The 22633-nt window shown below is 36.3% G+C and overlaps 1 protein-coding gene across 10 annotated transcripts in view; it reads left to right on the top strand.

Moving 5' to 3' along the window:
* Positions 1-22633, top strand: part of ATRX (ATRX chromatin remodeler) — a 245850-nt gene that overhangs the window by 205713 nt on the left and 17504 nt on the right. For all 10 annotated transcript variants that reach the window (XM_029241150.1, XM_029241145.1, XM_029241143.1 and 7 more), the window contains 2 exons: positions 1498-1675; positions 2479-2673. In XM_029241150.1, the coding sequence (XP_029096983.1) occupies positions 1498-1675; positions 2479-2673 (373 nt within the window). The remainder of the gene's footprint in view (positions 1-1497; positions 1676-2478; positions 2674-22633) is intronic.

Raw genomic sequence — 22633 nt, 5'->3', positions numbered from 1 at the left:
AGCCAACAAACACATGAAAGGATGCTCAACATCACTAATCATTAGAGAAATGCAAGTCAAAACTACAATGAGGTATCACCTCACACCAGTCAGAATGGCCATCATCAAAAAATCTACAAACAGTAAATGCTGGAGAGGGTGTGGAGAAAAGGGAACCCTCTTGCACTGTTGGTGTGAATATAAATTGATACAGCCACTATGGAGAACAGTATGGAGGTTCCTTAAGAAACTAAACGTAGAACTACTGTATGACCCAACAATCCCATTACTAGGCATATACCCTGAGAAAACCATAATTCTAAAAGAGTCATGTACCACAATGTTCATTGCAGCGCTGTTTACTGTAGCCAGGACATGGAAGCAATCTAAATGCTCATCGACAGACGAATGGATAGAGAAGATGTGGCGCATATACACAATGGAATGTTAGCAGCCATCAAAAGAAATGAAATTGAGTTATTTATAATGAGGTGGATTGATCTAGAGTCTGTCATACAGAGTGAAGTAAGTCAGAAAGAGAAAAACAAATACTGCATGCTAAGATATATTTATGGAATGTAGAAAACAGTACTGATGAACTTAGTGACATGGCAGGAATAAAGATGCAGATGTAGAGAATGGACTTGAGGACCCGGGGAGGGGGAAGGGTAAGCTGAGACGAAGTGAGCGAGTGGCATTGACATATATACACTACCAAATGTAAAATAGATAGCTAGTGGGAAGCAGCCGTATAGCACCAGGAGATCACCTTGGTGCTTTGTGACCACCTAGAGGAGTAGGATAGGGAGGGTGGGAGGGAGACGCAAGAGGGAGGGGATATGGAGATATATTTGTACATTTAGCTGATTCACTTTGTTACACAGCACCAACTAACACAACTTTGTAAAGCTATTATATTCCAATAAAGATGTTAGAAAAACGAGAAATATAAATTCTTGTGTTCCAACGTAGCAGGTTATCTATCAGTTTTTTTTTTCTTGAATACATTCTTCCTGGTGCCCTCTGTCTACTTGATCATATTTTTCTTACCTCAGTACCTAGCATCTATCTAACTTCTCTTCTTACATTTGTTACATTATATTGTAATTGCATATCAGTCTCCGCTACTACACTCAGCTCCTTGGGCAGTGCCCTTCATTTTGATGCAGTTAGTGCTCATAACAGTAGTGAACTGAATATATTTTTTTGAGTTGTACGTAAATTTTCTACATTTACTGAGAAATCTATAAATATGTTGAATACATTTTAAACATGTGGTTTCCATATTTATCTTTATTCCTAAATAGACTGTTTCGTTTTACTGCAGTAAGATTCTTCTAGTGCATGTAAATCATCAACCCGACTCCTTAGACATGTCTTTTTTTCAGTGAGTGAGTAATGAATTCTCTGAACTCTTGATTGTTCATAAAACTGCCTTAGAATAAAGAAGTCATATCATAAATAAGATATATGTGTAGCACTCATTACTAAACATTTATTTTGTATTTTCATTTTCAGAGGGCGCTTGTTTATCATTTCAACCAAAGCAGGATCTCTTGGAATTAATCTGGTAGCTGCTAATCGAGTGATTATATTTGATGCTTCTTGGAATCCGTCTTATGACATCCAGAGTATATTCAGAGTTTATCGCTTTGGACAAACTAAACCTGTGTATGTATATAGGTTCTTAGCTCAGGTAGGTTTATCATTTACATTCTCTCTCTTTTTTTTTTTTTTTTGCGGTACACGGGCCTCTCACTGTTGTGGCCTCTCCCGTTGTGGAGCACAGGCTCCGGACGCGGAGGCTCAGTGGCCATGGCTCACAGGCCCAGCCGCTTCACGGCATGTGGGATCCTTCCGGACCGGGGCACGAACCCTTGTCCCCTGCATTGGCAGGTGGACTCTCAACCACTGTGCCACCAGGGGAGCCCTACATTCTCTTTTTAATATTGAAAGATTGGGTGGAACTGATCATATTTCATATTTCTATATGAATGCCATATAGAATATATAATATATTGGCATTTTAGTTATTAATTTTTTGTCCTGAAGTTATGGAAAGTAAGACTTAAATTACATAAAGACAGTTTATGGTGATTGTTGAGAGCTTATTGTATTCCATTGGAAAGGAATTAAACTGTTCTCTTGCATTCTTACATCAGTAACCTCCTAAAATCTTATTTCATGTACTCTTTTATTCTGTTTACCTTGGTATCTGACTGCTCTCCTGCTTCCACCAAGTACAGAATTATTTAAAGCAACAAATGAATGCATATTGGTGAAAAATTTAGAATTTTTCTTTTTTGCCAATGTAAACCACTTTGAACATAAAAATCTTTCATGAATTAAACAGCATTGTACATAAAATTTACTTCATGGCAGTATATCACTATGAAGTTCTGCTGTTTTGTAGTAACCAATAACCTATATTTCTTCGTGATTAAGTTTCATGTTTACAAAATTTATTTATTTGCATATTGTTCATTCTTTTTTGCAAAGGGAACCATGGAAGATAAGATTTATGATCGGCAAGTAACTAAGCAGTCACTGTCTTTTCGAGTTGTTGATCAACAGCAAGTTGAACGTCATTTTACCATGAATGAGCTTACTGAACTTTATACCTTTGAGCCAGACTTGTTAGATGACCCTAATTCAGAAAAGAAGAAGAAAAGGGATACTCCCATGCTGCCAAAGGTAAACATCTTTAAATTGTTAGCTTAAAAAAAGAAACTAACGTGGACCAAGGAAATTTTATTCCTACTATGAAAGTTATTCATCTAAGGCTATATTTCAGAATTTTTCAAAGAGAATAAAACTGTATTTAAATGAGAGGTCAATTCTCCACATAACACCACAAAAGATAGTGTAATCTGAAACACATATTTTATGCCAAATAAAAAATTCAGCCCTGCAGAAAAGGGTTTCTGAGTAGAAACCTTAAAGGAAATAGTATGGTTCTCTTTTAATAATCTCCAGTAGAGGACATACATAATTTTAATAATTATATATGAGATTTAATTGTCTCTTCCTTAACATTTTTTGTTGTCATATAGCAATTAAGAATCAGCAAATAAAAGTGTCTCCTACTTGATATTTTTCACTGTCATAAAGTAAGTAGGACTTTCACATTTCCAAGTGTGAAAGTCCTCTCATTTTATAGATGGGGAAACTTAGGGTCAGAGGCATTCGATGACTTGCCCAGTTTTTACCTAATAAGTGGCAGAGACAGGAATAGTATCGACATCTGTCTTCTGGTCCATTGTTCTTGGATAAGAAAACAGTATTTAATATTAATAAAGAAATTTAATATGGTAGATACCATTTTGACCCTACTGAACATGCGAGAAAACTGTATGTTCTCTGATCTAAATAAAGAGTTTATATATTTAAACCTATTCTGATTATCTAAAATGTAATTTTGGGGGGAGATTATTGGGGGAGGTGCTGTTCCTGTTGTCTTGGTTTCAAATTTAAGCACTTAATGTTCCATGTAGCTGTTAAGAGAATTGGGAAAGCAACTACTGGGTTACAGTGTCACTTTACCAAACTTCAGTCATTTGTAAAGAAAATTCAGCAGTATCTTAGTTCTTCATATGGTTGGAACATTTAATTAAAACAAAAGGTAATATAAATAAATATATTTCTAACATTAATATAAATCAGTGATTTCTCTAATTATTTTTCAATGTATATAAGTCAATTAAAGTAACATGAATATTTAGCATTTGGGAAAATTTTTTAAACATCCTTTGTCTATATAAGCAAATATTTTGTTTTTGTAATCAATGAACTTTTCTTCCATTTAAAGTTTACTGATAGAGCATTTAGGAAAGAGGTTTTGTGACAGTCTCTATCAAATCTCTTTGATAATGGCTTAGGGCCACATGAAGGTTAAAATCTATCGTTTTTATAATACTTTTTAAAGAAGAGTCATTTCACTTTCCATGTTACGAAATACTAAATTGATAGTGATTTGGCTTCCTTTCTTAATTATATTATTATAGAATGTGAGTAGGGGTCTTGAATAGTCTTCAGAAAATTTTCTGTGCACAAACAGATTTGTTTGTGTATCTTTAAAAGCAGACAAACACAAATGGGCTCATACCATACATACTCTTTTACAACTTGCTCTTTTCACCTAGATGTTTCTTGAACATCTTTCCATATTGGTACATATATCTCTACTTTAAAAAAAAAACTTCGTAGTGTATACTTGCCTTGTTTTATTTAACTCTTATATCCCTAACACCTTTCCTATCAGGTACTTAATTTTGTATGGCAAAGAGTATTCTTTAAAGACTTGCACACATTTATGTTTATAATTTTAAAGATAGTGAAGTTTCCTTTTTCAAATTGAGACTGATTTTATATTTAATTAGCCTCTTTCCTAAAATTAAACTTAACTTTAAACTTCAATTTTCATGAGAAATAGCCCATGATTAGTAATATTTCGCATAGGAAGCTACCATTCCAAGTTGAATAGAGATAATTGCTGGGCTTCCCTGGTGGCGCAGTGGTTGAGAGTCCACCTGCCAATGCAGGGGACACGGGTTCATGCCCCGGTCCGGGAAGATCCCACATGCTGCGGAGTGGCTGGGCCCGTGAGCCATAGCCGCTGAGCCTGTGCGTCCGGAGCCTGTGCTCCACAATGGGAGAAGCCACAATAGTGAGAGGCCCGCGTACTGCAAAAAAAAAAAAAAAAAAAAAAAAGAGAGATAGTTGCTTTGAAGTTATTTGTTATATGGTAAATGTCTGATTGTAGGAAATCTGTTTAATTTAATAAACATTTACTGATTGTTTGCTGACTTTGAGGTGTATTGTGAAGGTGTATTAAGAAGAACAAGACATTGCCTAAGCTTTAAAGAAGATTTAAAAAATCCAGCAGTAAAGAAATGCTATTTAATTGTTACAGGGTATCTGGAAAGAAACCATCTGTTTTATAACTTGGCACTCTGAGTTGTCAAAGGTGTCATGTTTTTTCATTTATAGACTTTACTTACTGTATTTTGTTTTTGGTGCTATGACCCTTTGCCCATGAAAAAAAAGAAAAGGAATATTGAATGCTACTTTAATGCAAAGTGCTTCAACTCTCCCACGCCTCTTCCCAAGAGGAAAATAATAGTTAACTTACTGATTTCTTACTGGGTTTCATACTCTGTGCTAAATAATTAGTTCAGGTTATTTTCCTTAATCTAGCAGCAACTGAAAAGCTGTTAGTGCTATTCTCATTTTTGAGATGAGGAAATTAAGGCTTGGGGAGGTTTATGTAACTTATCCAAGTTTACACACCTAATTAGTGGTAAAGCTGGCTTTCAAAACAAGTCTGCCCAACTCAAAAGCATGTCCTCTTAATCATTATACGTTATTGCCCCCAAATGGAGATTAGAAAGTTAATTCTAAGTACAAGAAACAAGGCAGAGGACTTGGGATTCCCAGAATTTGATGATATTTAGAATGCTTTATTTTATTTTAAATAAAGGTGGATTTTAAAATATAGAATGCTTTCACAGTCGGTACCATTGGGTGATGTAACTATTGTTAAGATTGTATAATATAACCAGTTTAGCTCACGGCTTGTGAAGTTGTAAATTCCTCAAATTTATAGAAAGCTTTAAAGTTTACAAAGGCCTTTCTCACGTATACTCATTATCTCAGGAAATTGAAACTTAGAGAGTTTGTGATTACCCAAGGGTACATGGCCAATAAGTGTTAGAGCTAGAACTTGAACACAGTAGTTTTCAAATTGTATTCCAAAGATCCTCGGAGATTTTCAGAGGTGCTCCAGGGCTACCATGTGGCTAAGCAAGTTGGGGAAGGCCAGATGGGCAGCACTCCAAGCTCTGCATCCCATTTTGATCAGAGTCCCTCTCCTTTTATCAATTTTATGTATTGGGCTGCAACATAATATTTTATTTAAAAAGAGGACTTTTTTAGTTTTAAAAAAGCTTTTAAAAAGTTTTAAAACACTGTACCATATAATGATGGCTTACTATCATAGTAACTAAGAATTGTTAGGGATCTAAAAGGAAATACAATAGGATGTATATGAGATTTACCTGAAGGAGTAAATTTTTCTCTCCACTTGGAGAGAAAAAAGTAACATTCTTAAAAACAAAAGAATGAAGTGCTGATGTGACTGGTACTGAATGTATTCGCTGTAGCATATGGTTAAAAAATGGAGGGGGTGCATTCAGGTACAGTTTTAATGGAAAAAAATCAGACTGGCCCATAAGTGATGGTTAGTATTTGATTGGATTAGGTAAGAATAAGGTGTGAATATAGAATGAAACAGTTTGGGTGAAAGGAAAGGGTAAGAATTTATGTACCAGACTCAAGGTATGATGAAGAAATTGGCCAGATGACGAGTTGAAATTGGATAGGTAAAGGTAGGACCAGCTTTTGGAGAGACATTAAAGGTAAATGGAGACATTTGGATGTAAAATAGTATTCACTGTAAGTTCATGAATGGGGCTCTTTTATGATGAATGTGGGCTTTTGGAAAATTAGTGTGGCATTAAAATGCAGGATGAGGACATATAATAAGGTGATGATTGTGGAGTGAAACAGACATTTCAAGGAAATAAATGATGGAACTCAATCACTGATGATAGACTATACCTTTTGGTAGGCAGTGAAAAACCTTTAACCTAAGTAATGAAGCTTAGTTATTTATTAATTGGTTAAAAACTTTGTAGGTACCTGTGATGTGCCAATTATTGTGCTGGTTAGTAAGGATACTTTGGTAAATAAGACTAGGTTCCTGCTCACAAGGAGCCTACAGTCTAAATAAACATACCGTAACAATAAAAATTATGGGTCCTGTAATAGAAATCTGTATAGGCACCCTGTACAGGAAGGAATATTCAGTTCTTTCTTGGAAAAGTTGGGGATGGGAAGCTGACATTAGGGGACTTGAACTAATGTTGAAAATAGACATGGTAGCTCTATGCATCGCTATGAGGGCAAAAGATGAAGGCCCTTCAAGGGGAGGAGCAGAAAAAAAGAAACATGTGCATAAAACAGCATTGCAACTTTTAGGAACCTCAGGTAGTTAAAAATAAATAATGGCGTGTAAGGAGATAGGGGTGTAGAGTATAAGGGTGGGCATGGGAAGAGGCGAGAGAAAGACTAGAAAGGTTGATGGGAATCAGATCGTAGAAGTTAGAGAGCTTGGACATTGTGTTACAGGCTGTGGGATCTATTTAATGATTTTAAACAAAAGACCAACATCAAATTTTCATTTTAGAAAAATCACTTTGGGTGTCAGTGTGCAGGATGGATTGGAGAAAAGAAAATGGATAAGATACTTGTTAGTATGCTATTAAAATGATCCGCATGAGAGAGGTAATGCAGGCCTGGAGTAAGGTGGTAGCAATGGGGATAGAGAAGTACCAGGCATGATGTAGGTACTCAATAAATGTTAATTTTGTTCCCTGGGCTTGTATTTAGAATTTCATTTAACTTTGCCCAATACTATTTGATTTTCATTTCCTTTAATGGGATTTTGAAAATTAGTTCTCTCTGAAATGGGTACAAGTAGATGTTTTTTATATTTGCAGTGAAGGATTTCTTGGTGTTTGAACCTGCTCTTATTTAAAGACATTTCAAAGTTGGTTCCTACTATGTTATAGTACAATTGCAAACACCTGCCCTTTTATACATATTTTTTAAGATGAAAGACTGCTAAAAATGGTACATTTTCACTTCCCCCTTAACTTGCTATTATCTAAATAATGATTAAGTTGCATGCCTTTTTGAGTTAACTTTTCTTTGTCCTTTGAAAAAGTATTCATTTTCAACTTACTTGATATGTGATTATTATCTCTTTCTGCCTCATCACTTCCTCTTAAAGTCATTATTATATAACTCCTCTTCTGTATTTCTGTTCTTGTTTACTTTCTTTTACTTCTTCACTTTCTAATTAGATTTACTATCTCAGTTTATTAACCACTTGACTTTTTATCTCTGAAGTTCTTTAAAGGCAAGAACTGTATTTGCTCCTTTTCTTTCATCTATAGTGAATAAAGCAGTATTAACACTTTTATATGGCCTTTTTAGTCACCTTTATAGTGATATTTAACTGTATTTTTTATTGTTCCATATTGATCCATATATCATTGAAAATCGGTGTTAGAATTTGACTTACTTTTGCAAGCAGTAAAATTGAAATGAATCAGGTATGTAAAAGGAAGAGAATTGGAGCTTTAATTCATGTCTTCAGTTCTATATTCAATCAGCTATCTTAGCTCTATTCATCACTACACCCCATGAATTATATTGTTATATCCCCTCATTGGTTTCTTGCTGTTGTTGGTGTTGTTGCTTTTTCCTTTTTGAAATATAATGGTCTTGTAGTTCTGTGGAACCGTATTTTAAAATATATTGATTTTAGGGTCTCCTGTATCATGGCTACCAAATGTCTATGCATTTCTTCAGTTGTTCAGGGTAATAATGTTCCTCAGACATTTTGAAACTTCAACATGACCTAAACTGATAAATACTTTAACACAAGTTTCTAGTGATAAAGATTTGGTGACTGACTCTTAACTGTTTGTTTTTTTAATATTAAAGTAATATCTGACCTCTGTTAACGTTTATGTAAATTATGTTAGGGGAAAGTACCTCTTCTGGTAATAAACTTATGAATTATATAGATATCAGAGATTAAAATCTTGGTCAAGGTCATGTTTCATAATATGCTTCAGTGGGTATACAGCCTAAGTTCTGTACCCTTTAGTAAGAAAACAAAAGTCAGTAAAATTGGCATAGAAATTTTTTTTGCACTTCCCTTTTCCAGCATTTACTACCTATGTCTTTTTAAATATGGACTGCATGTTGATAATTATAGGGAAAACAAAATGGGGATTTAAAGTACCTAAAGTGAGGCTTTACTTCCTCTACCCTGATGTTGTGTACAATTTTGTCCCTTTGTCTTTAATCCTTCATTCAAGTTTTAATACCTCATAGCATAGTTTACTGAACAGAGGTGTTATTGTGCAGTTTTATTAGCCAGCAGATGGTAGTATAAGGTTTTACCTTTGTCATTCTTAACATTAGAGAGAAATATACTCCATTAAAATAATTTGATGTGAAGTATAAAATAGCTAATCAACCTATTTCAGGAAGTTGCATGCATTTACCTTTAAGAATAAAGGTTTGAAAGGACCCATTTAATTGTAGGGTGAGTATTAATAACCTATAGCATATTAACCACATGGTGGCACATGAACCCAATTTTTGCTGACATGTACCTCTAAGGAGCTATGCTCATAATTGAAGCATATATGAGGTTTGATGTCATTATCTCCTACTTCTCTGCCTCTTTTATCACAAGTTTAGTACGTTTATTATTTACTACAAGTTTTAATATTGTTTCTATATTTGTATTCACTGGCATAAAAATGATTATTATTCACCTGAATAAGAACAGACCACCAGAAATCATGCTAAACTCTAGAAAAATTGTTTTAATTCTACCATTTCTTTGTAGGTTGTAAAAGTCTCCTATTCAGTATTTGCTGGGATGGTTGATGCCCAGTAAAATGAGCAAATGGTTTAAGCCCTGTCCCTTTTGCAAGTAACCTGCCAATCACCCTTTTTTGGGTGTAATTTTAGACAAGCCACATAAGCTTTCCAAGCCCCACTTCCCTTAAGAAGATAAGAAAACAGTAGTACCTACCTCACAGAAGAGATAATCCATGTAGAGCACACTGCCTAGCACATAGTAAGTACTCAAATGTTAGCTGCTATTTTTGTTTCCATAATCATCATTAATATTGCCATTATACTTGGTTCATTTCTCTGAAACCAGTATAGACTTAAATTTGTGGAATTTCAGAGGAGTCATATGAGGTCCTGATCCTTAGAAGGTTTAGCTTGACATATGACAGATCAGTAGAAGACTAAAATCATTTAGAGGCCAGAGGCAATAATCCCAGCTAGGCTGCAGAAGAGATAGGTATTTGAGGCTTTAACTCCCTTAGAGATCAATTATAATCAAGAAGAGGGAATATGATAATATTTAATTACTAGACATTGATAATCACTTCCAGTGATATTAGCATGCATTTGACTACAAACTGTTACTTTTTCTAACATTCAAGGATTTTCCACCTTAAATAATACATAAAACTTTAAAGGAATTGTCTGCCTCACAGCCAGCTGTGATACCAGTGTAGTAATTTTTAAAACTGAAGGGTTGCTTCTAGTATGCTTTCTGAAACTACAAAATAAATACATGTTAATAGACTGACATGATTTTTAACAGTGCTGTTTTGTGTCTTAACTTTGATTGTATCACCTTATAACACAGGAAAAACTAAGGAGCCAAAGTCAACAAGTATTTTAGGGAGAACATTTGGGTTAAAGAGGTCTTGGTACCAATGATGGCCCTAAATGGCAACCTCCCTAACTCAGGCAAGCTGTTTTACAAATCACTGCTAATGGAAACATCAACACAAATGAATTGTCTTGCTGGCAGAGTTGGGGGTGGAATGTGAGATTCCATTGCGGGGGTGGAGAGGGGTTGGGGGAGTGGAGGCAATTGGGGATAGACTTAAGGAAATGTGTCTCCTTTTGAAGCACTAGAAATAGCTACTACTATGGATCATGGAAATTCTGAAATTGAAAATACCAGGTTTATATTTAGTAAATGCTCATTGAATAAATGAATTAAGTAGTAGAAACTTTTTGGTTTTATATACATATCCAAAGATGTATCTGTTCTCTCTAGGTTATATGCTTCTTACTAGCCTATGCGGGCAGGGATTGTATTAGTATATCTTCATCACTGTATCCCCAGCTCCTGGTATAATACCTAGCACATAGCAAATAGTCAATAAAAGTGACAATGAACAAATAAATTTTTGTCCTAAAATTGCAAACTAAGACAATGGTTGACATGCCTTGGACTAACCTGCATTAATATTTGCCTGACAGCTTGATAAAAAATGCAGATTCCTGGCTTCATCCAAGACCTACTGAATCAATTTCTTGATGTGGGACCTAGGAATCTGTATTTTTAACAAGCTCTACCACTGCTGTGAGTACAAGGTATATAGGAGTATGATTCGCCTTTCTAATTATTATCAGCTAAATCTTTGAATTAAGAAAAATAATGAACAGTAGCTAATGTTTGAGTGCTTTTTATGCTAGGTACTGTATTTTTTTGATAAAAATTTGACTTTTATTATTGCTTCCAAAGTCAATTAAACATGGAAATTTTGGACATAGATTGAACACAATTTTTACCTAACTCACCAAAGACAAAGGTATTTTTATCTGACTGCTGGCATTTTTAAAAGGCATTCCTTCCCCTCCTACCCACTAAGGAAAAAGTTCTCATGCTACCAAATCAGAGGCAGTGTTTCTGAACCTGTGACTTCTGCCCTTAATTTAGTTGAAAGTGAGAACAAATTAATTTGTTTCCTTAATTCCAAACAAGGATGTGAAGCAAGCTGGTAACTATTTTATGCCTGGACCTGGGTTGGAGTTTTAAGGAATTAGGCAGAAGGTGAGTGTGTGTGACATTTAATCTGTCTTAAAGATCCTGAAAGTTATTCCTAGCTCTTGGAAATTATGAAAAAAGAAGGGAGTGAAAACAGAGTTCAAACCCTCTATTCATAGGATAAGAGGAAGAGGAGGGAGGGAGGGAGGAAACCGACTTTCATTCACTTCACAAAAATGTATTCTGTACCTGCTGTGTGCCAGTCACTGTTCAAGATCCTGGGGCTATAGCAATGTATAAAGCAGACAAAAATCCCTGCTCTTGTGAAGCTTCCATTGCAGTGGGGGTGGGGAGAGACAGACGATAAACAAGGTAAATACATAAAATATAGAGTGTGACAGTTAAACCAATGCTATGAGAAGAAAAACAGGCATGTGGTTCTGAAATGTGTGTATTGAGTGCATTTCGGAGATTTTATTTACTTTTATTGAAGTATAGTTGATTTACAATATTGTGTTAGTTTCAGGTGTACAGAACAGTGATTCAGATATATGTAAATATTTGGGTTGGCAAAAATGTTCCTTCGAGTTTTTCCATAAGTCTTATATATTCCTTTTCAGATTCTTTTCCCTTATAGGTTATTATAAAATATTGAGTATAGTTCCCTGTGATATACAGTAGGTCCTTGTTGGTTATCTATTTTATATATAGTTGTGTGTATATGTTAATCCCAACGTCATAAATTATCCCTCCCCCGCCATTTCCCCTTTGGTAACCATAAGTTTGTTTTCTAAGTCCATGAGTTTCTTTCTGTTTTGTAAATAAGTTCATTTGTATCATTTTTTAATTTTTTTTAGATTCCACATATAAGTGATATCATATGGTATTTGTCCTCCTCTGCCTGGCTTAGTTAACTTAGTATGATAATCTCTAGGTCCATCCATGTTGCTGCAAATGGCATTATTTCATTCCTTTTTGTGACTGAGTAATAATTCCAGTGTGTGTGTGTGTGTGTGTGTGTGTGTGTGTGTGTGTGTGTGTGTGTGTGTGTGTGTGTCGCGTCTTCTTTATCCATTCATCTGTCGATGGATATTTAGGTTGCTTCCGTGTCTTGGCTATTGTAAATAGTGCTGCAGTGAACATTGGGGTGCATGTATCTTTTTGAATTATAGTTTTCTCTGGATATATGCCCATGGTTTTCTCTGAATATATGCCTAGGAGTGAGACTGCAGGATCATGTGGTAGCTCTATTTTTAGTTTTTTAAGGAACCTCCATCCTGTTCTTCATAGTGGTTATACCAATTTACATTCCCATCAACAATGTAGGAGGCTTCCTTTTTCTCCACCACCCTCTCCAGCATTTATTATTTGTAGACATTTCGATGATGGCCATTCTGACCAGTGTGAGGTGATACCTCATTGTAGTTTTGATTTCCATTTCTCTGATAATTAGCAGTGTTGAGCATCTTTTCATGTGCTTTTTGGCCACTTGTATCTCTTCTTTGGAGAAGTTTCTATTTAGGTCTTCTGCCCAGGTTTTGATTGGATTGTTTGGTTTTTTGATATTGAGCTGTATGAGCTGTTTGTATATTTTGGAGATTAATCCCTTGTCAGTCACTTCATTTGCAAATATTTTCTCCCATTCCGTACGTTGTCCTTTTGTTTTATTTATGGTTTCCTTTGCTATGCAAAAGCTTTTAAGTTTAATTAGGTCCCATTTGTTTATTTTTGTTCTTATTTTCATTGCTCTAGGAGATGGATCCAAAAAGATATTGCTGTGATGTATGTCAAAGAGTATCCTGCCTATGTTTTCCTCGAAGAGTTTTATAGTATGCAGTCTTACATTTAGGCCTTTAATCCATTTTGAGTTTATTTCTGTGCATGGTGTTAGAGAATGTTCTAATTTCATTCTTTTACATGTAGCTGTCCAGTTTTCCCAGCAGCCAGGTACTGTATTAAGGGCTTTATTAGCACTGAATCATGTAGTCCTTATAGCCACCTTACAAAGCCAGTAGAGTTTATTTCTATTTTATAGGTGATAAAATTATGACAGAGAGAAGTGGTGTCACCTGCATTTGATCTTAGTGCAATGATTCCAGACCCCATGCTCTTTAACTACTACGCTCTACTATGCTGCCATTAATATGTTATGTGAATAAACTTGTGAAAATAGTAAAATGAGGCAGTCTCCTTTGCTAGGACTTGACACTTTCTTCTTTTTATATCCAACTTTTTTCCATTCAGATATAATTGATATATAACATTATGTTAGTTTCAGATGTACAACATAATGATTTGATATATGTGTATGTTGCAAAATGATCACCACAATGTCGAGTTAACATCCATCACCATACATAGTTACAATTTTTTTTTATGAGAACTTTTAAGATCTGTTCTGTAGCAACTTTCAAATATACAATACAGTATTAACTATAGCCAACACCCTGTACATTATATCACCAGAACTTACTCATCTTATAATTGGAAATTTGTACCCTTTGACAAATATCTCTCCATCTCTCACACACACACCAGCTCCTGTAAACCATCACTCTACTCTGTTTCTATAATTTCAGCTTTTTTATATTCCACATATAAGTGAGATCATATGATATTTGTCTTTCTCAGTATGACTTACTTCATTTAGCATAAGCCCTCACCATCCATCCATGTTACAAATGGCAGGATTTCCTTTTTTATGGCTCAGTAATATTCCATTGTATGTACCACATTTTCTTTATCCATTCATCCATGGATGACACGTAGGTTGTTTCCATGTCTTGGCTATTGTAAGCAATGCTGCGTTGAACATAGTGGTGCAGATATCTTTTTCTTTCTGGATATTTGAATTTTGTTTATTTTTTTATACAGCAGGTTCTTATTAGTCATCCATTTTATACACATCAGTGTATACATGTCAATCCCAATCTCACAGATATCTTTTTGAGTCAGTGTTTTAGTTTCCTTTGGATAAATACCCAAGAGTGGAATTGCTGGATCATACGGTAGTTCTATTTTTATTTTTTTCAGGAAGCTCCATACTGTTCTCCATAGTGGCTGCACCAATTTACATTTTCACCAACAGTGCACAAGGGTTCCCTTTTCTTTACTTCTTCACACTTCCTTTTTAATCAGTGCTGTGAGTTTATGGAAAGGCATTTGCAATGTTATCAAGGTGTGTAATACTGGAGAGTATAGATTTCATCTTTTAGTTACCGCAAAATCCTAGAGTGGCAAAGCTGATTCCAGTCCTCCTTAATTATCTTTGATGTTGAATTTATTGATCTTCAGTCCTGAGTCAGTATAGCATGGTGGTTAAGGGCAAGAGCACTCAGACAAGATGACCTGGGTTTGAATCTTGACCATATCAAGTTATTTTACTTTTCTGTGCCTCAGTTTCTTGATGTGTTGTTCTGAGAAATTGGTGTCCATTACTCCTCAAAAATCTCATCCTCTCCATTTTTATTTTCATCTCCTTCTGAGACTATTATTACTGAATGCCTGCCCATCTGCTTTTAGCTTCCATATCTTTTAGCTTTTCTTTTGCATTTCCTATTTCTTTATCCTTTACTGCTGTCTTCTGGGAAAGTGTCTCAGTCTGATCTCCAAACTCACTAAGTTATTCTTCAGCTGTACCTCTCCTGCTATTTATACTATCCATTATTTATTTCAATGATTATTTTTATCCAAAATATTTCATTTTGACACTTTTAAGATAATTTTTATTTGAATTTCATATTGGTAATGCCTTCCCTTATTTCCTTAAGTACACCTATCATGCTTATTAATTTGAATTATTTTTCCCATAACTGTGCTTTAGATGGCATATGATGCCTGTTGTGTCACCCCAGTGATATTGCACACACATGTCTGTGTCTGTAAGTTCCTGGACTTCATGTTTCCTTTTCCCTTCTGTAGTTTTTCTGCAGGTTGATTTTCAGAGAGGGGACCAGCAGCCCATTCTGATTCGCAATCTTAGAGATCTCATCAGTAACATGGGGGTTAAAAATAGTATGTACTTCAGACAGTTATTATGACAAATTTGATATTTCATTTGAAGTTCTTAGAACAGTGTCACCATGCATTTATGCATTCAGTTTAGCTTTTTTAAAAAAATGTCCTTTTTATTATCATTATTTTATTTATTTTTAACATCTTTATTTGAGTATAACTGCTTTACAATGGTGTGTTAGTTTCTGCTTTATAACAAAGTGAATCAGCTATACATATGTTCCCATATCTATTCCCTTCTGCATCTCCTCCCTCTTGTGTCTACCTCCCAACCCTCCCTATCCCACCCTTTTAGGTGGTCACAAAGCACCAAGCTGATCACCCTGTGCCATGTGGCTGCTTCCCACTAGCTATCTATTTTACATTTGATAGTGTATGTAAGTCCATGCCACTTTCTCACTTCGTCCCAGCTTACCCTTCCCCCTCCCTGTGTCCTCAAATCCATTCTTTATGTCTGTGTCTTTATTCCTGTCCTGCCCCTATGTTTGTCAGAGCCATTTTTTTTAAGATTCCATATATATGTGTTAGCATAGGGTATTTATTTTTCTCTTTCTGACTTACTTCACTCTGTATGACAGTCTCTAGGTCCATCCACCTCACTACAAATAACTCAATTTCGTTTCTTTTTCTGGCTGAGTAACATTCCATTGTATATATGTGCCACATCTTCTTTATCCATTCATCTGTTGATGGACACCTAGGTTGCTTCCATCTCCTGGATATTGTAAATATTGCTGCAGTGAACATTGTGGTACATGACTCTTCTTGAATTATGGTTTTATCAGGGTATAATGCCCAATAGTGGGATTGCTGGGTCATATGGTAGTTCTATTTTGTTTTTTTAAGGAACCTTCATACTATTCTCCATAGTAGCTGTATCAATTTACATTCCCACCAACAGTGCAAGAGGGTTCCCTTTTCTCCACACCCTCTCCAGCATTTATTGTTTGTAGATCTTTTTGATGATGGCCATTCTGACCTGTGTGAGGTGATACCTCATTGTAGTTTTGATTTGCATTTCTCTAATGATTAGTGATGTTGAGCATCCTTTCATGTGCTTTTTGGCAATCTGTAAATCTTCTTTGGAGAAATGTCTATTTTGGTCTTCTGCCCATTTTTGGATTGGGTTAGTTTTTTTGGTATTGAGCTGCATGAGCTGCTTGTAAATTTTGGAGATTAGTCGTTTGTCAGTTGCTTCATTTGCAAATATTTTCTCCCATTCAGCGGGTTGTCTTTTTGTCTTGTTTATGGTTTCCTTTGCTGTGCAAAAGCTTTTAAGTTCTTAACGTCCCATTTGTTTATTTTTGTTTTGTTTACATTTCTCTAGGAGATGGTTCAAAAAGGATCTTGCTGTGATATATGTTATAGAATGTTCTGCCTATGTTTACCTCTAAGACTTTTATAGTGTCTTGCATTACATTTAGGTATTTAATCCATTTTGAGTTTATTTTTGTGTATGGTGTTGGGGAATGTTCTAATTTCATTCTTTTCCATGTAGCTGTCCAGTTTTCCCAGCACCACTTATTGAAGAGGCTGTCTTTCTCCATTGTATATCCTTGCCTCCTTTCTCATAGATTAGTTGACCATAGGTGCGTGGGTTTATCTCTGGGCTTTCTATCCTGTTCCATTGATGTATATTTCTGTTTTTGTGCCAGTACCATGTTGTCGTGATTACTGTAGCTTTCTAGTATAGTCTGAAGTCAGGGAGCCTGATTCCTCCAGCTCCGTTTTTCTTTCTCAGGATTGCTTTGGTTATTCGTGGTCTTTTGTGTTTCCATACAAATTGTGAAAATTTTGTTCTAGTTCTGTGAAAAATGCCATTGGTAGTTTGATAGGGATTGCATTGAATCTGTAGACTGCTTTGGGTAGTAGAGTCATTTTCACAACGTTGATTCTTCCAGTCCAAGAACATGGTATATCTCTCCATTTGTTTGTATCATCTTTAATTTCTTTCATCAGTGTCTTATAGTTTCCTGCATACAGGTCTTTTTTCTCCTTAGGTAGATTTATTCCTAGGTTTTTTATTCTTTTTATTGCAGTGGTGTATGGGAGTGTTTCCTTAATTTCTCTTTCAGATTTTTCATCATTAGTGTATAGGAATGCAGGAGATTTTTGTGCATTAATTTTGTGTCCTGCTACTTTACCAGATTCATTGATTAGCTCTAGTAGTTTTCTGGTAGAGTCTTTAGGTTTTTCTATGTACAGTATCATGCCATCTGCAAACAGTGACAGCTTTACTTCTTCTTTTCCAATTAGGATTCCTTTTATTTCTTTTTCTTCTCTAATTGCCATGGCTAAAACTTCCAGAACTATGTTGAATAATAGTGGTGAGAGTGGGCAACCTTGTCTTGTTCCTGATCTTAGTGGAAATGTTTCAGTTTTTCACCATTGAGGATGATGTTGGCTGTGGGTTTGTCATATATGGCCTTTATTATGTTGAGGTAAGTTCCCTCTGTGCCTACTTTCTGGAGAGTTTTTATCATAAATGGGTGTTGAATATTTTTGAAAGCTTTTTCTGCATCTATTGAGATGATCATATGGTTTTTATCCTTCAATTTGTTAATATGGTGTATCACAATGATTGATTTGTGTATATTGAAGAATCCTTGCACTTAGGGGTTAAACCCCACTTGATCATGGTGTATGATCCTTTTAATGTGCTGTTGGATTCTGTTTGCTAGTATTTTGTTGAAGATTTTTGTATCTATGTTCATCAGTGATATTGGCCTGTAGTTTTCTTTCTTTGTGACATCTTTGTCTGGTTTTGGTATCAGGGTGATGGTGGCCTCTGCAAATGAGTTTGGGACTGCTCCTCCCTCTGCTATATTTTGGAAGAGTTTGAGAAGGATAGGTGTTAGCTCTAAACGTTTGGTAGAATTCACCCGTGAAGCCATCTGGTCCTGGGCTTTTGTTTGTTGGAAGATTTTTAATCACAGTCTCAATTTCAGTGCTTGTGATTGGTCTGTTTATATTTTCTATTTCTTCCTAGTTCAGTCTTGGAAAGTTGTGCTTTTCTAAGAATTTGTCCATTTCTTCCCAGTTGTCCATTTTATTGACGTATAGTTGCTTGTAGTAATCTTTCATGATCCTTTGTTATTTCTGCAGCGTCTGTTGTGACTTCTCCTTTTTCATTTCTAATTCTGTTGATTTGAGTCTTCTCCCTTTTTTTCTTGATGAATCTGTCTAATGGTCTGTCAATTTTGTTTATCTTCTCAAAGAACCAGCTTTTAGTTTTATTGATCTTTGCTGTTGTTTCCTTCATTTATTTTTAGTTTATTTGTGATCTGACTTTATAATTTCCTTCCTTCTGCTAACTTTGGGGTTTTTTTTGTTCTTCTTTCTGTAATTGCTTTAGGTGTAAGCTTAGGTTGTTTATTTGAGCTGTTTCTTGTTTATTGAGGTAGGATTGTATTGCTATAAATTTCCCTCTTAGAACTTTTGCTGCATCCCATATCTGTTGGGTCGTCGTGTTTTCATTGTCATTTGTTTCTATGTATTTTTTAATTTCCTCTTTGATTTCTTCAGTGATCTCTTGGTTATTAAGTAGTGTATTGTTTAGCCTGAATGTGTTTGTATTTTTTACAGATTTTTTCATGTAATTGATATCTAGGCTCATAGCATTGTGGTTGAAAAAGATACTTGATACGATTTCAATTTTCTTAAATTTACCAAGGCTTGATTTGTGACCCAAGATATGATATATCCTGGAGAATGTTCCATGCGCACTTGAGAAGAAAGTGTATTCTTTTGTTTTTGGGTGGAATATCCTCTAAATATTAAGTCCATTTTGTTTAATGTATCATTTAAAGCTTTTTATCCTTGTTTATTTTCATTTTGGATGATCTGTCCATTGGTGAAAGTGGGGTGCTAAAGTCCCCTACTATGGTTGTGTTACTGTCGATTTCCCCTTTTATGGCTGTTAGCATTTGCCTTATGTATTGAGGTGATCCGATGTTGGGTGCATAAATATTTACAATTGTTATATCTTCTTCTTGGATTGATCCCTTGATCATTATGTAGTGTCCTTCTTTGTCTTTTGTAGTAGTCTTTATTTTAAAGTCTATTTTGTCTCATATGAGAGTTGCTACTCCAGCTTCCTTTTGATTTCCATTTGCATGGAATATCTTTTTCCATCCCCTCACTTTCAGTCTTTATGTGTCCCTAGGTCTGAAGTGGGTCTCTTGTAGACAGCATATATACAGGTCTTTTTTTGTATCCATTCAGCCAGTCTGTGTCTTTTGGTTGGAGCATTTAATCCATTTACATTTAAACTAATTGACAATATGTATGTTCCTGTTCCCATTTTCTTAATTGTTTTGGGTTTGTTATTGTAGGTCTTTTCCTTCTCTTGTGTTTCCTGCCTAGAGAAGTTCCTTTAGCATTTGTTGTAAAGCTGCTTTGGTGGTGCTGTACTCTCTTAGCTTTTGCTTGTCTGTAAAGGTTTTAATTTCTCAGTCGAGTCTGAATGAGATCCTTGCTGGGTAGAGTAATCTTGTAGATTTTTCCCTTTCATTATTTTAAATATGCCTTGCCACTCCCTTCTGGCTTGCAGAGTTTCTGTTGAAAGATCAGCTGTTAACCTTATGGGCATTCCCTTGTATGTTATTTGTTGTTTTTCGTTTGCTCCTTTTAATGTTTTTCTTTGTATTTAATCTTTGATAGTTTGATTAATATCTGTCTTGGCGTGTTTCTTCTTGGATTTATCCTGTATGGGACTGCCTGCACTTCCTGGACTTGATTGACTATTTATTTTCCCTTATTAGGGAAGTTTTCAACTATAATCTCTTGAAATATTTTCTCAGTCACTTTCTTTTTCTCTTCTTCTTCTGGGACCCCTGTAATTTGAATGCCGGTGTGTTTAATATTGTCCCAGAGGTCTCTGAGACTGTCTCAATTCTTTTCATTCTTTATTCTGCTCTGCAGTAGTTATTTCCACTGTTTTATCTTCCAGGTCACTTATCCATTCTTCTGCCTCAGTTATTCTGCTGTTGATTCCTTTAGAGTTTTTTAATTTCATTTATTGTGTTGTTCATCAGTGTTTGTTTGCTCTTTAGTTCTTCTAGTTCCTTGTTAAACGTTTCTTGTATTTTCTCCATTCTATTTCCAAGAGTTTGGATCATCTTTACTACCATTACTCTGAATTGTTTTTCAGGTAGACTCCTTGTTTCCTCTTCATTTGTTTGGTGTGGTGGGTTTTTACCTTGCTTCTTCATCTTCTGTGTGTTTCTGTTATCTCATTTTTCTTAACTCACTGTGTTTGGGGTCTCCTTTTCACAGGCTGCAAGTTCATAGTTCCCGTTGTTTTTGGTGTCTGCCCCCCGTAGCTAAGGTTGGTTCAGTGGGTTCTGTAGGCTTCCTGGTGGATCGGAGTAGTGCCTATGTTCTGGTGGATGTGGCTGGATCTTGTCTTTCTGGTGGGCGGGACCACATCCAGTGGTGTATTTTGTGGTGTCTGTGACCTTATTATGATTTTAGGCAGCCTCTCTGCTAATGGGTGGGGTTGTGTTCCTGTCTTGCTAGTTGTTTGGCATAGGGTGCCCAGCACTGTAACTTGTTAGTTTTTGAGTGAAGCTGGGTCTTAGCGTTGAGATGGAGATATCTGGGAGAGCTTTCGCCGTTTCATATTACGTGGAGACGGGAGGTCTCTGGTGGACCAGTGTCCTGAACTCGGCTCTTGCATTTCAGAGGCACAGGCCTGACACCCCTCCAGAGCACCAAGACCCTGTCAGCCACATGGCTTAGAGGAAAAGGGAGAAAGAAAGAAATAATCAAAGAAATAAAGTTATTAAAATAAAAAATTATTAAAATTTTTAAAAAAGTAATTAAAAATAAGAAAAGAGAAAGAAAGAAGAGAGCAACCAAACCAAAAAACAAATCCACCAATGCTAAGAAGTGCTAAAAACTTTACTAAAAAAAAAAAAAAACGGACAGACAGTACCCTCAGACAAATGGTAAAAGCAAAGCTGTACAGACAAAATCACACAAAGAAGCATACACATACTCACAAATAGAGCAAAAGGAAAATAATGTATATATCTTTCAAGAAGTCTGAGGTCTTCTGCCAGTGTTCAGTAGGTGTTCTGTAGGAGTTGTTCCACATGTAGATGTATTTCTGATGTATTTGTGTGGAGGAAGGTGATCTCCACATCTTACTCCTCCACCATCTTAAAGGTCTCCTCCTCATTATTTTATATGACAGTGTTTTAGCTGTCTGTTTTTTTTAGCTGTAATTATTTTAGGCTGCATTGGGTCTTCATTGCTGCACGTGGGCTTCTCCAGCTGCGGCAAGCATGGGCTACTCTTTGTTTCGCTGTGCAGGCTTCTCGTTGCTGTGGCTTCTTTTGTTGCAGAGCATGGGCTCTAGGCGCACGAGCTTCAGTAGTTTCAGCACGTGGGCTTCAGTAGTTGTGGCGTGTAGGCTCAGTCGTTGTGGCACATGGGCTTAGTTGCTCTGCGGCATGTTGGATCTTCCCAGACCAGGGACTGAGCCCGTGTCCCCTGCATTGGCAGGCAGATTCTTAACCATCGCGCCACCAGGGAAGTCCCAGTTTAGCATTTTAAAAAATCTGTAAAGGGCTTCTCTGGTGGCACAGTGGTTGAGAGTCCACCTGCCGATGCAGGGGACATGGGTTAGTGCCCCGGTCCGGGAAGATCCCACATGCCACGGAGCGGCTGGGCCCGTGAGCCATGGCCGCTGAGTCTGCGCGTCCGGAGTGTGTGCTCTGCAACGGGAGAGGCCACAGCAGTGAGAGGCCCACATACCGCAAAAAAAAAAAAAAAAAAAAATCTGGAAAATGGTGACTTGGATTCAGACACCAGCTTAAGAAAACTGTTTTGATATGCTAAAATAGAGAGCTAACTTGGGCTAAAAAGGGTATGGACCCATCTTTTAGACTTTGGTCTGTCCCAGAATTCTGCCACATAGTCTTGTGTTGTCTGTTTCCCTTATCATAAAGACAGTATGTTTATTTTTGTTTGTTTGTTTGTTTTGCGGTACGCGGGCCTCTCACTGCTGTGGCCTCTCCCGTTGAAGAGCACAGGCTCCGGACGCACAGGCTCAGTGGCCATGGCTCACGGGCCCAGCCGCTCCACGGCACGTGGGACCTTCCCGGACCGGGGCACGAACCCGTGTCCCCTGCATTGGCAGGCGGACTCTCAACCACTGTGCCACCAGGGAAGCCCCATTATCTCTTT

This window comes from Monodon monoceros, unplaced genomic scaffold (assembly GCF_005190385.1).
Source record: "Monodon monoceros isolate NGI ecotype Baffin Bay Population unplaced genomic scaffold, NGI_Narwhal_1 Super_Scaffold_22, whole genome shotgun sequence".
NCBI classification, from domain to species: Eukaryota; Metazoa; Chordata; class Mammalia; order Artiodactyla; family Monodontidae; genus Monodon; species Monodon monoceros.
This window is presented reverse-complemented; position numbering and strand designations above follow the sequence as displayed.